Source organism: Microcaecilia unicolor, chromosome 5, assembly GCF_901765095.1.
Source record: "Microcaecilia unicolor chromosome 5, aMicUni1.1, whole genome shotgun sequence".
In the NCBI taxonomy this organism is placed as follows: domain Eukaryota; kingdom Metazoa; phylum Chordata; class Amphibia; order Gymnophiona; family Siphonopidae; genus Microcaecilia; species Microcaecilia unicolor.
In genome coordinates this window covers 2,281,207-2,298,961 of record NC_044035.1, presented here as the reverse complement: position 1 = coordinate 2,298,961, position 17,755 = coordinate 2,281,207, and the positions used below count along the sequence as shown (strand labels likewise).

The 17,755-nt window shown below is 43.4% G+C and overlaps 1 protein-coding gene across 1 annotated transcript in view; it reads left to right on the top strand.

The window, feature by feature from the left end:
- The window catches only part of LOC115471111 (cleavage stimulation factor subunit 2-like), a 44,951-nt gene extending 27,675 nt beyond the window's left edge, over positions 1–17,276 (top strand). The window contains exon 7 of the mRNA XM_030204796.1: positions 16,571–17,276. Coding sequence (XP_030060656.1) covers positions 16,571–16,866 — 296 coding nt within the window. The 3' untranslated portion in view covers positions 16,867–17,276. The remainder of the gene's footprint in view (positions 1–16,570) is intronic.
- The last annotated feature ends 479 nt before the right edge of the window (positions 17,277–17,755 follow it).

The following is a 17,755-nucleotide window of genomic DNA, read 5'->3' as shown; positions in this document are numbered from 1 at the left end:
TGAGGCAAGGCAGAAAGGGCGGAGCCTAGAGTTGGCGGTGGTGGAGAAGGGTACTGAAAGGAGGGATTTGTCTTGAGAGCGGAGGTTACGGGTAGGGACGTAAGGGGAGATGAGGGTAGAGAGGTAAGGAGGGGCTGCAGATCGAGTGCATTTGTAGGTCAGTAGGAGAAGCTTGAACTGTATGCTGTATCTGATCGGACGCCAGTGAAGTGACTTGAGGAGAGGGGTGATATGAGTATATCGGTCAAGGCGGAAGATGAGACGTGCGGCAGAGTTCTGGATGGACTGAAGGGGGGATAGGTGGTTAAGTGGGAGGCCGGTGAGGAGTAGGTTGCAGTAGTCAAGGCGAGAGGTAATGAGAGAGTGGATGTGAGTTCGGGTGGTGTGCTCAGCGAGGAAGGGGCGAATTTTGCTAATGTTGTAGAGGAAGAAGCGACAGGTCTTGGCTATCTGCTGGATATGCGCAGAGAAGGAGAGGGAGGAGTCGAAGATGACGCCGAGGTTGCGGGCAGATGAGACGGGGATAATGAGGGTGTTATCAACTGAGATAGAGAGTGAAGGGAGAGAAGAAGTGGGTTTGGGTGGGAAAACAATAAGTTCAGTCTTGGCCATGTTCAGTTTCAGGTGGCGGTTGGACATCCAGGCAGCAATGTCGGATAAGCAGGTCGATACTTTGGCCTGGGTTTCTGCAGTGATGTCTGGTGTGGAGAGATACAGCTGGGTGTCGTCAGCATAAAGATGATAGTGGAAACCATGAGATGAGATCAGGGAGCCTAAGGAAGAGGTGTAGATTGAGAAAAGGAGGGGCCCAAGGACAGATCCCTGAGGAACTCCAACAGAGAGCGGGATAGGGGAGGAGAACGAACCATGAGAGTGAACTCTGAAGGTACGATGGGAGAGATAAGAGGAGAACCAGGAGAGGACAGAGCCCTGGAACCCAAAGGAGGACAGTGTGTCAAGAAGTAGGTTGTGATTGACAGTGTCAAAAGCGGCGGATAGGTCGAGGAGGATGAGGATGGAGTAGTGACCTTTGGATTTGGTGAGGAACAGGTCATTGCAGACTTTAGATAGTGCCGTTTCTGTCGAGTGTAGGGGGCGAAAGCCGGATTGAAGCGGATCGAGGATGGCATGAGAGAAGAGAAAATCAGTGCAGCGGCTGTGACCGGCACGTTCAAGTATCTTGGAGAGGAAGGGTAGGAGGGAAATGGGGCGGTAGTTGGAGGGACAGGTAGGGTCAAGAGATGGTTTTTTCCAAATTGGAGAATTTGGAAAATGGGGCAAGAGCTTTAAACTTGAGACTTTTGAATTTTCCATCTGTTAAATATTCCCCAATTAAAGAAATATTTCAAAGATTTTTAAAAGAAATTCTCCATTACTCTGAAGATACATTTCCTCCATTGCAAAAGATTTATTATCTGCCCAATCGAGAAAACAGAGCTTCTACTCGATTACCTGCAAATGTTTCCTCTGAAAGTTTGGATGTTTCTGCTATTCTCGAAACTTTGCAAGAAATAGTAGACTTTCGGTCTACTTTATTGGTTTCATTCGTTTTTCTTCAGGACAAAGAGGCAGTTTTACGACTTTTCTTAAAACAAAAAGCTCCAATATCTTTTATGGGAGAAAGGGTCCAGATATTTCTGATTGTGTCAAGGGTTACACAGGAAAGAAGGAAGAAATTTCTGTCTATGAGACAAGAGACTCTATCCTTGGGAATTAAGTTTCAATTAAGATTTCCATGTAAATGTGTTATACGATTAGACAATACGATGTATCATTTCTTTGAACCATCTCAATTATGTACATTTATAGATGCAAGGCTCCTTAAATGTTAGCAGAGTTGTTTATCGAAAAGTTGGAATAATAATGTGTAATCATAACTTTTGATATCCATCTTTTTGTTATTATAGTTTATTTCTTTCCTTTGAAGTCTTATTCTCTATTAAGGTATCACAGTCAGTCTCCCTCTAGCTTGTGGACTATTGAAGGGCTAATTTAAAAATGGTTGGGGCATTCTTCCCCTAAAAATTGTTTCTTGAGAATTAATGGCATGTTACTTGACAAAGTATGCTTTTGAAATGTATTGAAAATCGGATAAATAAAGAATAAAAAAAAGAAAGGAAAAGACAAACTTTGGTGATGATATAGAGAAAGAAATGACAGGTTTTAGTAGTCTGTTGAATATGTGCAGAGAAGGAGAGAGAGGAGTCGAAGATGACCCCGAGGTTACGAGCTGATGAGACAGGAAGGATGAGAGTGTTATCCACAGAGAATGGGGGAAGAGGAGTTGGTGGGTTTAGGGGGAAAGACAAGAAGCGCAGTCTTGGTCATGTTTGCACGACTAATATTCCGCCAGTGTCATTATGCTCATATTAGCCCTCTCCTCAAGTCACTTCACTGGCTTCCTATCTGTTTCCGCATACAGTTCAAACTCCTCTTATTGACCTATAAGTGCTTTCACTCTGCAGCTCCTCAGTACCTCTCCACTCTCATCTCTCCCCACATTCCTCCCCGGGAACTCCGTTCACTGGGTAAATCTCTCTTATCTGCGCCCTTCTCCTCCACTGCTAAATCCAGACTCTGTTCCTTTTATCTTGCTGCACCATATGCCTGGAATAGACTTCCTGAGCCGGTACGTCAAGCTCCATTTCTGGCCGTCTTCAAATCTAAGCTAAAAGCCCACCTTGTTGATGCTGCTTTTAACTCTTAACCCTTATTCACTTGTTCAGAACCCTTATTTTATCATCCTCACCTTAATTATTATTTATTTATTGCATTTGTATCCCACATTTTCCCACCTCTTTGCAGGCTCAATGTGGCTTACAATACATCATGAATAGTGGAAATATATAAGAAAATATACATTTAGTATAACAGAAGGATCTTGGGTAACATGATAATGATAAAACATGATAGTAGTTTGACAAACAAATATTGGAAGGCAGTTCTGGATATATGTATAGGAGTTCATATTTGTTGATCTTTGTTGTATGCCTTGTTAAAGAGATGGGTCTTCAGTAGTTTGCAGAAGTTAGTTAGTTCATAGAACGTTTTTAAGTTGCGTGGCAGCGTGTTCCAGAATTGTGTGCTCAGGTAGGAAAAGGTTGATGCATGCGTTAGTTTGTATTTTAGACCTTTACAATTGGGGAAGTAAAGATTAAGGAATGTGCGGGATGATTTTTTAGCATTCCTGGGTGGTAAGTCTATCAGGTCTGACATGTAGGCTGGGGCGTCTCTGTGAATGATTTTGTGAACTAGGGTACATATTTTGAACGTGATGTGTTCTTTGAGTGGGAGCCAGTGTAGCTTTTCTCGCAGGGGTTTTGCACTTTCATATTTAGTTTTACCGAATATGAGTCTAGCTGCAGTGTTCTGAGCTGTCTGAAGTTTCTTGATTATTTGCTCTTTGCAGCCAGCGTAGAGTGCATTGCAGTAATCTAGATGACTGAGTACCATTGATTGTACCAGGTTGCAGAAGACAGTCCTTGGAAAGAAAGGTCTTACTCTTTTTAATTTCCACATTGAGTGGAACATTTTCTTGGTAGTGTTTTTCGCATGATTTTCAAGCGTTAGGTGTCGATCAATGGTAACTCCAAGAATTTTTAGGGTGTCCGAAATTGGAAGATTCAATTTTGGTGTGTCGTGTTGTGTTGCGAGGTATTAGGCATTGGGTTTTTTCTGCATTGAGTTTCAGCTGAAATGCGTCTGCCCATGTGTGCATGATATGTAGGCTTTGGTTAATGTCATTGGAGATTTCCTTTAAATCTTGTTTAAATGGGATGTAGATCGTTACGTCGTCTGCGTATATGTATGCGTTAAGGTTTTGGTTTGATAGTAGTTTCGCCAAGGGTAAAGTTGAATAAGGTCGGTGAGAGAGGGGATCCCTGTGGAACTCCGCAGTCAGGTATCCATGCAGCTGATGTAGTCGAATTAGATGTCACTTGGTATGATCGTGTGCTTAGGAACCCCTTGAACCAATTGAGAGCGTTGCCTCCAATTCCAAAGTACTCGAGGATATGTAGTAGTATTCCGTGATCAACCATGTTGAAGGCGATAGACATATCAAATTATAGAAGTAATATGTTCTTGCCAGTTGCAATTATTTGTTTAAATTTATTCATGAGAGTAACTAGTACCGTTTCCGTACTGTGGTTAGACCAGAATCCTGACTGGGAGTCGTGTAGTATTGAGAATTTGTTTAAATAGTTTCTGAGTTGTTTGGTTATCATCCCTTCTGTTAGTTTGGTTATTAAGGGAATGGATGCTACTGGCCTGTAGTTGGTTAGTTCACTAGCACTTTTCTTTGCGTCTTTGGGTATAGGGGTGAGTAGAATGTTTCCTTTCTCCTTCGGGAAGAGTCCAATTTGTAGCATATAGTTCACGTGATTCATGAGGTCTGTTATAAATTGTTGAGGGGCAGATGTCATAAGGTTGTTTGGGCATATGTCTAATTTGCAATGAGAGTTGGCGAATCTTTTGAGCGTTTGGGAGATAAGATCCTCCGATAATACCTCGAATTTGGTCCAGGTTCTGTCTGCTGGGTATACACCAGGGTCTGGATCTAGACAGTCAAGGAGTTCGGCGTATTCCCTTATCTCTTGTTTGTCCTGTTTGTCCTAATTAGATTGTAAGCTCTGTCGAGCAGGGACTGTCTCTTCATGTTCAAGTCTACAGCGCTGCATATGTCTAGTAGCGCTATAGAAATGATAAGTAGTAAGTAGTATGTTTAGTTTGAGATGGCGGTGAGACATCCAGGCAGCAGTGTCAGACTTCAACTTAATCTTATGCCTTCTTATGTTCCTTTTCAGAATGTTATGGTTGGGGGGTGTTTCTTCCTACTTCCTACCTTAATAACCAAACTAACGGAAGGGATGGTAACCAAGCAACTCACAAAATTATTTAAACAAATTCTCAATATTACATGATTCCCAATCAGGATTCCGGTCTAACCACAGTACGGAAACAGTACTAGTTACTCTAATGAACAAATTTAAACAAACGATCGCAACTGGCAAAAACATACTACTTCTACAATTTGATATGTCTAGCGCCTTCGACATGGTTGATCACGGAATACTACTACATATCCTCGAGTATTTCGGAATTGGAGGCAACGTTCTCAATTGGTTCAAGGGGTTCCTAACCACACGATCATACCAAGTGACATCTAACTCGACTACTTCAGCCACATGGATACCTGAACGCGGAGTCCCACAGGGATCCCCCCTCTCACCGACCTTATTCAACTTAATGATGATCCCCTTGGCAAAACTACTATCAAACCAAAACCTCAACCCGTACATATATGCAGATGACGTAATGATCTACATCCCATTCAAACAAGATTTAAAGGAAAATTCCAATGACATCAACCAACATTGAGCCTGCCATGAGTGGGAAAGCGCGGGGTACAAATGTAACAAAAATAAAATAAAGCCTACATATCATGCACACATGGGTGGATGCATTTCAACTGAAACTCAATGCAGAAAAAACCCAATGCCTAATACCTCGCAACACAACACGAACAAATTCACTACCATTAACACACCAAAATTGAATCTTCCAATTTCGGACACCCTAAAAATTCTTGGAGTTACCATTGATCGACACCTAACGCTTGAAAATCATGCGAAAAACACTACCAAGAAAATGTTCCACTCAATGTGGAAATTAAAAAGAGTAAGACCTTTCTTCCCAAGGACCGTCTTCTGTAACCTGGTACAATCAGTGGTACTCAGTCATCTAGATTACTGCAATGCAGTCTACGCTGGCTGCAAAGAGCAAATAATCAAAAAACTTCAGACAGCTCAGAATACTGTAGCTAGACTCATATTCGGCAAATCAAAATATGAAAGTGCTAAACCCCTACGAGAAAAGCTACAGTGGCTCCCACTCAAAGAATGCATCACGTTCAAAATATGTACCCTAGTTCACAAAATCATCTATGGAGACGCTACTACTACTACTACTATTTAGCATTTCTATAGCGCTACAAGGCATACGCAGCGCTGTACAAACATAGAAGAAAGACAGTCCCTGCTCAAAGAGCTTACAATCTAATAGACAAAAAATAAATAAAGTAAGCAAATCAAATCAATTAATGTGAACGGGAAGGAAGAGAGGAGGGTAGGTGGAGGCGAGTGGTTACAAGTGGTTACGAGTCAAAGCAATGTTAAAGAGGTGGGTTTTCAGTCTAGATTTAAAGGTGGCCAAGGATGGGGCAAGACGTAGGGGCTCAGGAAGTTTATTCCAGGCGTAGGGTGCAGCGAGATAGAAGGCGCGAAGTCTGGAGTTGGCAGTAGTGGAGAAGGGAACAGATAAGAAGGATTTATCCATGGAGCGGAGTGCACGGGAAGGGGTGTAGGGAAGGACGAGTGTGGAGAGATACTGGGGAGCAGCAGAGTGAATACATTTATAGGTTAGTAGAAGAAGTTTGAACAGGATGCGAAAACGGATAGGGAGCCAGTGAAGGGTCTTGAGGAGAGGGGTAGTATGAGTAAAGCGACCCTGGCGGAAGATGAGACGGGCAGCAGAGTTTTGAACCGACTGGAGAGGGGAGAGGTGACTAAGTGGGAGGCCAGCAAGAAGCAGATTGCAGTAGTCTAAACAAGAGGTGACAAGGGTGTGGATGAGGGTTTTGGTAGAGTGCTCGGAAAGAAAGGGGCGGATTTTACGGATGTTGTAAAGAAAGAAACGACAGGTCTTGGCGGTCTGCTGGATATGAGCAGAGAAGGAGAGAGAAGAGTCAAAGATGACCCCAAGGTTTCGAGCTGAGGAGACAGGGAGAATGAGAGAGCCATCAACAGAAATAGAAAACGGGGGGAGCGGGGAGGTGGGTTTGGGGGGGAAAATGAGAAGCTCGGTTTTGGTCATATTTAATTTCAGGTGGCGTTGAGACATCCAGGCAGCAATGTCAGACAAGCACGCTGAAACTTTGGTTTGGATGCAAGGTGAGATATCAGGGGTAGAAAGGTAGATTTGGGAGTCATCAGCATAGAGGTGGTAGGAAAAGCCATGGGATGAGATTAATGAACCAAGGGAAGAAGTGTAGATAGAAAAGAGGAGGGGACCAAGAACAGAACCCTGAGGTACACCGACAGGCAGAGGGATAGAAGTAGAAGAGGATCCACCAGAGTGAACACTAAAGGTGCGGAGGGAGAGGTAGGAAGAGAACCAGGAAAGGACAGAGCCCTGGAATCCAAGTGAGGACAGGGTATCGAGAAGTATGCTGTGATCGACAGTGTCAAAAGCAGCGGAAAGATCAAGAAGAATGAGGATGGAATATTGACCTCTGGATTTAGCCAGTAATAGGTCATTGGAGACTTTAGTAAGCGCAGTTTCAGTTGAGTGGAGAGGGCGAAAACCAGATTGTAATGGGTCAAGAATAGCATGTGAGGAGAGAAAATCAAGGCAGCGGCGGTGAACAGCACGCTCAAGTAATTTGGAGAGAAAAGGAAGGAGGGAGATGGGTCGGTAATTAGAGGGACAAGTAGGGTCAAGTGAAGGCTTCTTAAGGAGAGGTGTGACCACAGCATGTTTAAAGGAAGCAGGGACAGTCGCAGTGGAAAGTGAGAGGTTGAGAATGTGACAGATAAAAGGAATAAGAGTAGGAGAGATGGCATTAAGAAGGTGGGTGGGAATGGGATCAGAGGAACAGGTGGTACATTTTGAGGAAGAAAGGAGAAGTGTAGTTTCCTCAATAGTAACTTCAGCCTACATGTCAGACCTGATAGACTTACCACCCAGAAATGCCAAAAAATCATCCCGCACATTCCAATCTTCACTTCCCCAACTGTAAAGGTCTAAAATACAAACTAACGCATGCATCAACTTTTTCCTACCTGAGCACACAATTCTGAAACGCGCTACAGCGCAACTTAAAAACGCTCTATGAACTAACTAACTTCTGCAAACTACTAAAGACCCATCTCTTTAGCATGGCATATCACAAAGACTAACAAATATGAACGCAATACAAATATCCAGAACTGTCTTACTACTACTACTACTACTACTACTTAACATTTCTAGAGCGCTACTAGGGTTACGCAGCGCTGTACAAAATAAACAAAGAAGGACGATCCCTGCTCAAAGGAGCTTACAATCTAAAGAACGAAATGTCAAGTTGGGCAGTCTAGATTTCCTGGGTAGAGGTGTAGAATGATCATGATTTCCATTACACTAGTAGTAGGGAATTTTGTCTTGCTAATGTTCTTAGTGAAAGGAAACGTTTGTGTAGTGAAGTATTTCATATGTTCAGTTATTAGATCTCATGATAGAGGTATATATATGCAGTGGCCATGTTTAGTTGTTAAAATACTATTATGTTCTATCATTATCATGTTACCCAAAATCCTTCTATAATGCTAAATGTATCTTTTCCTATATGCTTCCATTATTCATATGTATTGTAAGCCACATTGAGCCTGCAAAGAGGTGGGAAAATGTGGGATACAAATGCAATAAATAACTAAAATAAATAAATACTTCAGTTTTAGTAATTTAACATTATCCTGTTCAGTCCTTGAGATCCAGTTGTGTCCAGGCTCCTGATGTAATTTAACTGCAGACTGCTAAATGAGCTCAGAATGGTCAAATAATACCCTGGAGTTATTGGATATGAACAGTCTTTTCCCTGTTAATGCACAGACCCCCTCCCTCACAGGCCATGCAGTTCTGGAGGACATTATATAAGAACATAAGAGTAGCCATACTGGGTCAGACCAATGGTCCATGTAGCCCAGTATCCTATTTTCCAAACAGTGACCAAGCCAGGTCTGTGCTCTGATCCCATCCCCACCGACTTACTTAACACCATCTCTCCTACTATCACCCCCTCCATCTGTCATATCCTCAACCTCTCTCTCTCCACTGCAACTGTCCCCGACACCTTCAAGCATGCCGTAGTCACGCCACTCCTCAAAAAACCATCACTAGACCCTACCTGTCCCTCCAACTACCGCGCCATCTCCCTCCTACCCTTACTCTCCAAGATACTTGAGTGCGCAGTCCACAGCGGCTGCCTTGATTTTCTCTCCTCTCATGCCATCCTCGATCCACTTCAATCCGGTTTTCACCCTCTTCACTCGACAGAAACAGCACTCTCTAAAGTCTGTAATGACCTGTTCCTTGCCAAATCCAGAGGCCACTACGCCATCCTCATCCTCCTCGATCTATCCGCTGCTTTTGACACTGTCAATCATGACTTACTTCTTGCCACACTGTCCTCATTTGGGTTCCAGGGTTCTGTCCTCTCCTGGTTCTCCTCCTATCTCTCCCACCGCACCTTCAAAGTTCACTCTCATGGATCTTCCTCCACCCCCATCCCCTTATCTGTTGGTGTTCCCCAGGGATCTGTCCTTGGACCCCTTCTCTTCTCAATGATTATTTGCTCTTTGATTGGGCTCCCTGATCTCATCTCATGGTTTCCAGTATCATCTCTATGCTGATGACACCCAACTGTATCTCTCCACACCAGATATCACCGCGGAGACCCAGGCAAAGGTATCGGCCTGCTTATCCGACATTGCTGCCTGGATGTCCAACCGCCACCTGAAACTGAACATGTCCAAGACCGAGCTCATCGTCTTTCCACCAAAACCCACGTCTCCTCTTTCTCCACTTTCTATCTCAGTTGATAACACCCTCATCCTCCCCGTCTCATCTGCCCGCAACCTCGGAGTCATCTCCTTCTCTGCGCATATCCAGCAGACTGCCAAGACCTGCCGCTTTTTCCTCTTTAACATCAGCAAAATTTGCCCTTTCCTCTCTGAAAACACCACCCGAACTCTCGTCCATGCTCTCATTACTTCTCGCCTTGACTACTGCAACTTACTCCTCACTGGCCTCCCACTTAGCCATCTATCCCCCCTTCAATCTGTTCAGAACTCTGCGGCACGTCTCATATTCCGCCAAAACCAATTTACTCATATCACCCCTCTCCTCAGGTCACTTCACTGGCTTCCGATCAGATACCGCATTCAATTCAAGCTTCTCCTTCTTACCTACAAATGTTCTCAGTCTGCTGCCCCTCACTATCTTTCTACCCTCATCTCCCCTTACGTTCCCGCCCGTAACCTCTGTTCACAGGATAAATCCCTCCTCTCAATACCCTTCTCCACCACCACCAACTCCAGGCTCCGCTCATTCTGCCTCGCCTCACCCTACGCCTGAGCCCTTACGCCAAGCCCCCTCCCTGCCCGTCTTCAAGTCTTTGCTTAAAGCCCACCTCTTCAATGCTGCGTTCGGAACCTAACCCTTACCGTTCAGTGAATCCAGACTGCCCCAATTTGACTGCCCCTATCGGACCGACCATTCACTTGTCTATTAGATTGTAAGCTCTTTGAGCAGGGACTGTCTCTCTTTGTTAAATTGTACAGCTCTGCGTAACCCTAGTAGCGCTCTAGAAATATTAAGTAGTAGTTAAGGCCTTGCTTGGATAAGGACTTGGCTAGTGTGGGTCATCATTAGGTTGAAGAAGATTGGTGATAGCGGTGATCCTTGTGGTACTCCGTAGTCTGCTTTCCATGGTGGTGATATGTTTGAGTTTGATTTTACTTGATGTGTTCTTGTGGTTAGGAAACCCTTGATCCAGCTCAGTATGTTTCCACCAATCCTGAACTTACCTAGTAGTCTTATTAATATATTGTGGTTTGCCATGTCGAATACGCTAGACATGTCGAATTGGAGGAGTAGGATGCTTTTGCCTATTGCTATTTCCTGCTTAAATTTGGTTAGGAGAGTGAGTAGTACTGTTTCTGTGCTGTGGAGGGGGCGAAAACCTGACACTGATTTGTGTAGTACTGAGAATTTGTTTATATAATCTGTAAGTTGTTTGGCTACCATGCTTTCCATCAGTTTGACTGACACCGGGATGGATGCTACTGGACGGTAGTTAGTGATTTCATTTGTTTTTTTTCTTGGTGTCTTTTGGTATCGGGGTGAGTAGGATATTGCTATTTTCCTTAGGGAAGAGACCTCGCTGTAGCATGTAATTTAGGTGGGATGAGGTCTACTATGAAACGGTCAGGGTTTTTCCTCCAGGAACTTGTCCAAACCTTTTTTAAACCCAGACATATTAACCGCTGTTACCACATCCTCTGGCAAAGAGTTCCAAAGCTTAACTATTTGTTGAGTGAAAAAAACATTTTTTTCCTATTTGTTTTTTAAAAGTATTTCCATGTAACTTCCTTGAATGTCTCCTAGTCTTTGTACTTTTGGAACAAGTAAAAAATCGATTTCCTTCTACTCGTTCTACACCTCTCAGGATTTTGTAGACCTCAATCGTATCTCCCCTCATCCATCTCTTTTCCAAGCTGAAGAGCCCTAACCTCTTTAGCCTTTCCTCATACGAGAGGAGTTCCATCCCCTTTATCTTTTGGTTGGTCTTGAGTTTGGGATCTGGTGGTTGTTGCTGTATCTGATGTGTGATGATCAACTTGCCAAATAAACATGAAATTAATTGAGGTGGGGAATGGGGAGATTATTAAAATGTTTACTTTCCAAATATAACTGAGCCATTGCACAGGCTAAGGTTTGTTTCATTAAAATCACGTTACAAAATACTGAAAAGTGAAACATTTACAGCAGTCCTGAGAGTCCAGCATCATGCATGCACAGCAAAAGTAACAGCTTACATCATCATCTGACAACTGATGAGTAATGATGGAAGCATACTGGGTGACGTGATGGTGTTACATGTTCAGTTTTTTGTTTCATTGTAGTTTACACAATACTGACAGCCTAATTTGGTTCACAACTGCCCTTATTCAAGAATGCCATATGCGGATTGAGGAATTACTACTGTTTGATGCCTTCAGAACATCAGTGTTGTTGAGCTACTAGTAAATGTTTACTAATTTAACTGATGTTTTGCCCATATATAGAAACAAAACTATGGGTAAGAAGGTCATTTTTGCAAATGTCAAGAAAAGCTCCACCCTACTAGCAACTTGTACGAAGGCACTATCGCCTCTTTTTTTCATGTTGGCCATTCCTCGCTCTGTGCACCAAGCATCCTTCTGCCTTTTGCTATTGTTATTGCTTGGCTACATTAAGGTCATCAGATACGATCACCCCAGGTTCCGCTCTTCTTTTGTGCACAGAAGTACTTCACCCCCTATGCTGTTCCACTCCCTTTAGATGTTTGCAGCACAGATCCACCTTACTGGATTTTTGTAGGATTAATTCTTAGCTGCCATCTTCTAGACCATTCTTCACGTTTTGCTGGCTCCATCCTCATTTTATCTACATCTTTCTGGTTGTCTACCCTGCTGCAGACTTTGGTATCTTCCACAAGAGGCAAACCTTCACCAACAACCCTTCTGCAATATTGCTTACAAAAATGTTAAAAGGAAATGGACTAAGGATCAATCCCTGGAGCACATCACTGCTCTTCGTTGCATTCTAGGTTACCATTTTCCAGTCCAGGCGGTCATTTTAAGGACCATACTAAGGGAGATCTTTTTATTTATAAGTCGCCTATGCAGAACTGTGTCAAAGGCTTTGATGAAATTTAAGGACACCACATAAGTACATAAGTATTGCCATACTGGGAAAGACCAAAGGTCCATCAAGCCCAGCATCCTGTTTCCAACAGTGGCCAATCCAGGTCACAAATACCTGGCAAGATCCCAAAAAAGTATAAAACATTTTATACTGCTTATCCCAGAAATAGTGGATTTTCCCCAAGTCCATTTAATAACGGTCTATGGACTTTTCCTTTAGGAAGCCGTCTAAACATTTTTTAAACTCCGCTAAGCTTAACTGCCTTTACCACATTCTCTGGCAACAAATTCCAGAGTTTAATTACACGTTGAGTGAAGAAAATGTTTCTCTGATTCGTTTTAAATTTACTACATTGTAGCTTCATCGCATGCCCCCTAGTCCTAGTATTTTTGGAAAGCGTGAACAGATACTTCACATCTACCCGTTCAACTCCACTCATTATTTTATAGACCTCTATCATATCTCCCCTCAGCCGCCTTTTCTCCAAGCTGAAGAGCCCTAGCCGCTTTAGCCTTTCCTCACAGGGACGTCATCCAATCCCCTTTATCATTTTTGTCGCCCTTCTCTGCACCTTTTCTAATTCCACTATATCTTTTTTGAGGTGCGGCAACCAGAATTGAACACAATATTCGAGGTGTGGTTGCACCACATCCTTGATCCAATTCTCTGGTCACACAGTGAAATTAATCAAATTGTTCTGACAAGACCTACCTCTAGTAGATCATGCTGCCTGGGATCCTGCAATCCACTGGATTTCAGAAACCACTGTGTGTGCCGTTTCTAGCAGTGTTTCCATTAATTTACTCACCAAGTAACCAAAGAGAGGGTCCAAAAGCACACAAATCAAGAACAACCAAAGAAAGCACAAAAGTGTCTCCAAGGCTAGAACAATGTTGCAGTCTTTATTGGAAAAGGGACCTGACATGGGCTGTGTTTCGGCGCAGTGTGCTCCTGTCGCTGGGGTCCCAATTGTCCTTTAATGGACTCTTATAGAAAAGATCGTACTCAGCAAGGGCGTAGGTAGGTGGGGCCACGGGGCATAGGCCCCCACAGATTTAGCCCTGCCCCCCGCCATTTTCGACCCCCCCCCCCCTCCGCCAACCCTCCCCCGCCACTATCGAAAGTGCTGGGGACGGTCGGCGGCTGGGGGGAGGCAGGCTAAAATGTGCACCCCCCACTTTGTGCTCTGTACCCCCCTCCCGCCAAGGTCTGGCTACGCCCCTGGTGCTGAGCACTCATGTAAATAACAGCTGATTCCAATGAACCGGTTCTTTTCTATAAGAGTCCGTTAAAGGACAATTTGGGACTCTTTTTCACTTTAAAGAAGTTTGTTTGGACCCCTGAGGCAAGCGCACGCCATGCGGAAACCCAGCCTGTGTCGGGTCCTTTTCCGATAGACTGTACCATTGTTCTAGCCTTGCAGACCCTTTTGTGCTTTGTTTTGCTGTCCATTAATTTACTCACCACAGAGGTCAAACTAACCAGCCTGTCGTTCCCAACCTCCTCCTTACTTCCACTTTTGTGAGGAAGGACCACATTTGCAGTTCTCCAGTCCTCTGGGACCACTCCTGATTCTGACGAGGCATTGAAAAGCTCAAAGAATGGAACTGGCAGCACTTCCTCAAGTTGGATGTATGCCATCCAGCCTCATCGCTTTGTCTGCTTTTAGTTGAGGTAGCTTCTCATGAACACGGTCTTCTGAAAAAAAAATTATTTTTTTTTGTGGTCCTGCCACCAGCCCTTCATCTGGGAATACAGACTACAACGATGTGTTATCCAATTCCACTTTGTCCTGCTCAGCTTCTACATCTTCCCTTCACTCTTGAGCCTCACACATAACCCGTTTTACCAAATTGGATATTTTTTTCTTCCACTTGCATCTTTATTTTCCTGGCTACTTTACTAGTTTCTTTTAGCTTGTCTTTATCTTCCTGCGATCTCTTGTAATTTATGAAGCCTAACCTTTTTTCCTTATCTTTTTAGCTACTCTTTTGACGAACCAGAGTGACCTCCTTTTCCTCTTCTTTTTACTTATTTTTCTAAGAAAAAGCTTTGTTGTCCTGAAATTCTCCTTTTCAGTTTTGCCCACTGCTGTTCTTCTACTCCCAGGGTTTTCCAGAAATCTAGAACCTTCACTTTTGAATGAATCTTCTCCATGCTTGTTCTAATGTTGAATCGCACCACCCACTATAACATCAAAAACACTTTTTCCTCATTTATGACCTCCTCCTACTTGGGTTAGTACATAAGTACATAAGTAGTGCCATACTGGGAAAGACCAAAGGTCCATCTAGCCCAGCATCCTGTCACCGACAGTGGCCAATCCAGGTCAAGGGCACCTGGCACGCTCCCCAAACGTAAAAACATTCCAGACAAGTTATACCTAAAAATGCGGAATTTTTCCAAGTCCATTTAATAGCGGTCTATGGACTTGTCCTTTAGGAATCTATCTAACCCCTTTTTAAACTCCGTCAAGCTAACCGCCCGTACCACGTTCTCCGGCAACGAATTCCAGAGTCTAATTACACGTTGGGTGAAGAAAAATTTTCTCCGATTCGTTTTAAATTTACCACACTGTAGCTTCAACTCATGCCCTCTAGTCCTAGTATTTTTGGATAGCGTGAACAGTCGCTTCACATCCACCCGATCCATTCCACTCATTATTTTATACACTTCTATCATATCTCCCCTCAGCCGTCTCTTCTCCAAGCTGAAAAGCCCTAGCCTTCTCAGCCTCTCTTCATAGGAAAGTCGTCCCATCCCCACTATCATTTTTGTCGCCCTTCGCTGTACCTTTTCCAATTCTACTATATCTTTTTTGAGATACGGAGACCAGTACTGAACACAATACTCCAGGTGCGGTCGCACCATGGAGCGATACAACGGCATTATAACATCCGCACACCTGGACTCCATACCCTTCCTAATAACACCCAACATTCTATTCGCTTTCCTAGCCGCAGCAGCACACTGAGCAGAAGGTTTCAGCGTATCATCGACGACGACACCCAGATCCCTTTCTTGATCCGTAACTCCTAACGCGGAACCTTGCAAGACGTAGCTATAATTCGGGTTCCTCTTACCCACATGCATCACTTTGCACTTGTCAACATTGAACTTCATCTGCCACTTGCACGCCCATTCTCCCAGTCTCGCAAGGTCCTCCTGTAATCGTTCACATTCCTCCTGCGACTTGACGACCCTGAATAATTTTGTGTCATCGGCGAATTTAATTACCTCACTAGTTATTCCCATCTCTAGGTCATTTATAAATACATTAAAAAGCAACGGTTCTTTTATCAGTTGCTGGGATTGTTCTCCTTGTAAAGCATCGGATTAGTTTGAATTAGGTCTGAATTGGTGTTGCTGGTCTTATTTCTACTAAGTTTAGCTGTGCCGCTGTCTCTATAAGAAGGCATGTTGTATTGTAATATTTATAACCCGCGCTTTCCCACCTATAGCAGGCTCAATGCGGCTTACATAACAAAACAAATTTACAAGATAGCACAAAATGGATAAAACATTTGAATATAATATATAAAGAGGTGGACTAAGAAAGGCTAAGGTAGGAAGGTGGTAGAGGTGGGGAACGGAAGAGGGTGTAAGTTGCGTAAAGTGTTGTGAAAAAGAAAGAATGTATAATAATGGTTCGGAGAGGGATGAATTCAAAAGGGGGGAAACAAAAACCATATTAAGTTCTTCTAAGTAGTCAGATCCAGGTATCGCAGATGGATTTCTAATTTAAGTCAAGTCATATGAGTAGGCTTGCTTGAAAAGGTCAATTTTAAGTAGTTTACAGAAGGGTAGATGATTATTGACTATACGAATCAATCGTGGTAGGGTGTTCCAGAGCTTGCTGCCTATAACGGAGATAACTGGATGCATAGTATGTTTTGTATTTGATTCCTTTACAGTTGGGAAGGTGTAAGTTGAGATAAGTCCGGGAAGATCTAGAGCAATTCCTGGTAGGAAGGTCAATCAGATTGTACATGTAGGTTGGGGATTCTTCGTAGATAATCTTGTGAATCATCGTGTGGACATATCTGTTGACTTCTGCTTGCAGGTGACATGTGTGGAGCACTTGAGAAGAGCAGCCTCTGTGCCAACAGCGAGAGCTTGTCCAGTGAAGAAGATGAACTGGGTGTATTTCTGACCCCTGAGCAGGAGGGACACGTGACCCACAAGCAGTGTGTGTGCATGACCAACGAGCAGAATGCCTGCACCAGCCAGGGTCACAGTGTATGCATGATGGCTCTTCTGTGCCAGCAGTCCAGAAACTTAGTCCTGGAAGAGAAAAAACTGTTACTGGAAATTAAGAAACTACAGCTGGAAATCAGGAAACTTGCAAAAGAAAATTGATGTGTAAATGTAGTTGAGGCTCTTTATATTCACCTATTGTTGTTGATGTTCCTCAGTATCTATCTGAGGCTGTTATTTCCTATCTACTGCTAGGTAGAGGGGGGATTGTCTCAGATAAATATTTACTGTTCCTTGTTGAGTGTTCTGAGGCTCCCAGAAATATTTACTTTAAGTACATAAGTACTTATGTACTTTTCTGTTCTTATCTGGAGTACACAAAAAAAAAAAAAAATCCCCCCAAAAAGCAAAACAAAGTACTATGGATGGCAGTAACCTTAAATATTTACATTTGAATATTATTTTTTAAGGATATCCTCATTGTGTAACTTGAGTCGTTTTGAGGATAAAGAATGAACCATAGTGCTCAAAGATTACTAGCCTGAGGCCCATCAGTGTTGTAGGCCTTAGAAGCGTCACAGCATCACAGGGTTCCTAAGTGTGAATAGTACACAGTGATGCATCCAGGAGTTCTTTTATCAAAGTGCGCTAGCGGCGGGGCCTGTTTTTCCTGCGTGCCAGAGCTCTTTCTACTGCACTGGGTAAAAAGGCCCCAGACAAACATGGCCATATGGTAAGAGAAGTCTTATCTCCTGGCCATGCGGCAGGAAAGTGGTGATAAGGGCTTCTGGCAGTAACCGGGCAGCGCACGGTGATGCTGGTTAACCACAGTGTAAGCCATTTCCTGGGATTTTCTTTTTCCCCTGAAAATGGTGCACACTCGGGGTAGAACTGCCGGCGGAAGTCACAATTTAGCATTTGGTAAGTCCACGTTGGGCTTACCGATGCTTTGTAAAAGACCCCCTCAGTGTAGAAAAATTACCGTATATTTTTTTGTAATATTACTTTAAAAAAAAGGAAAACATTATCCATAGTACTCAACTTCAGTTTT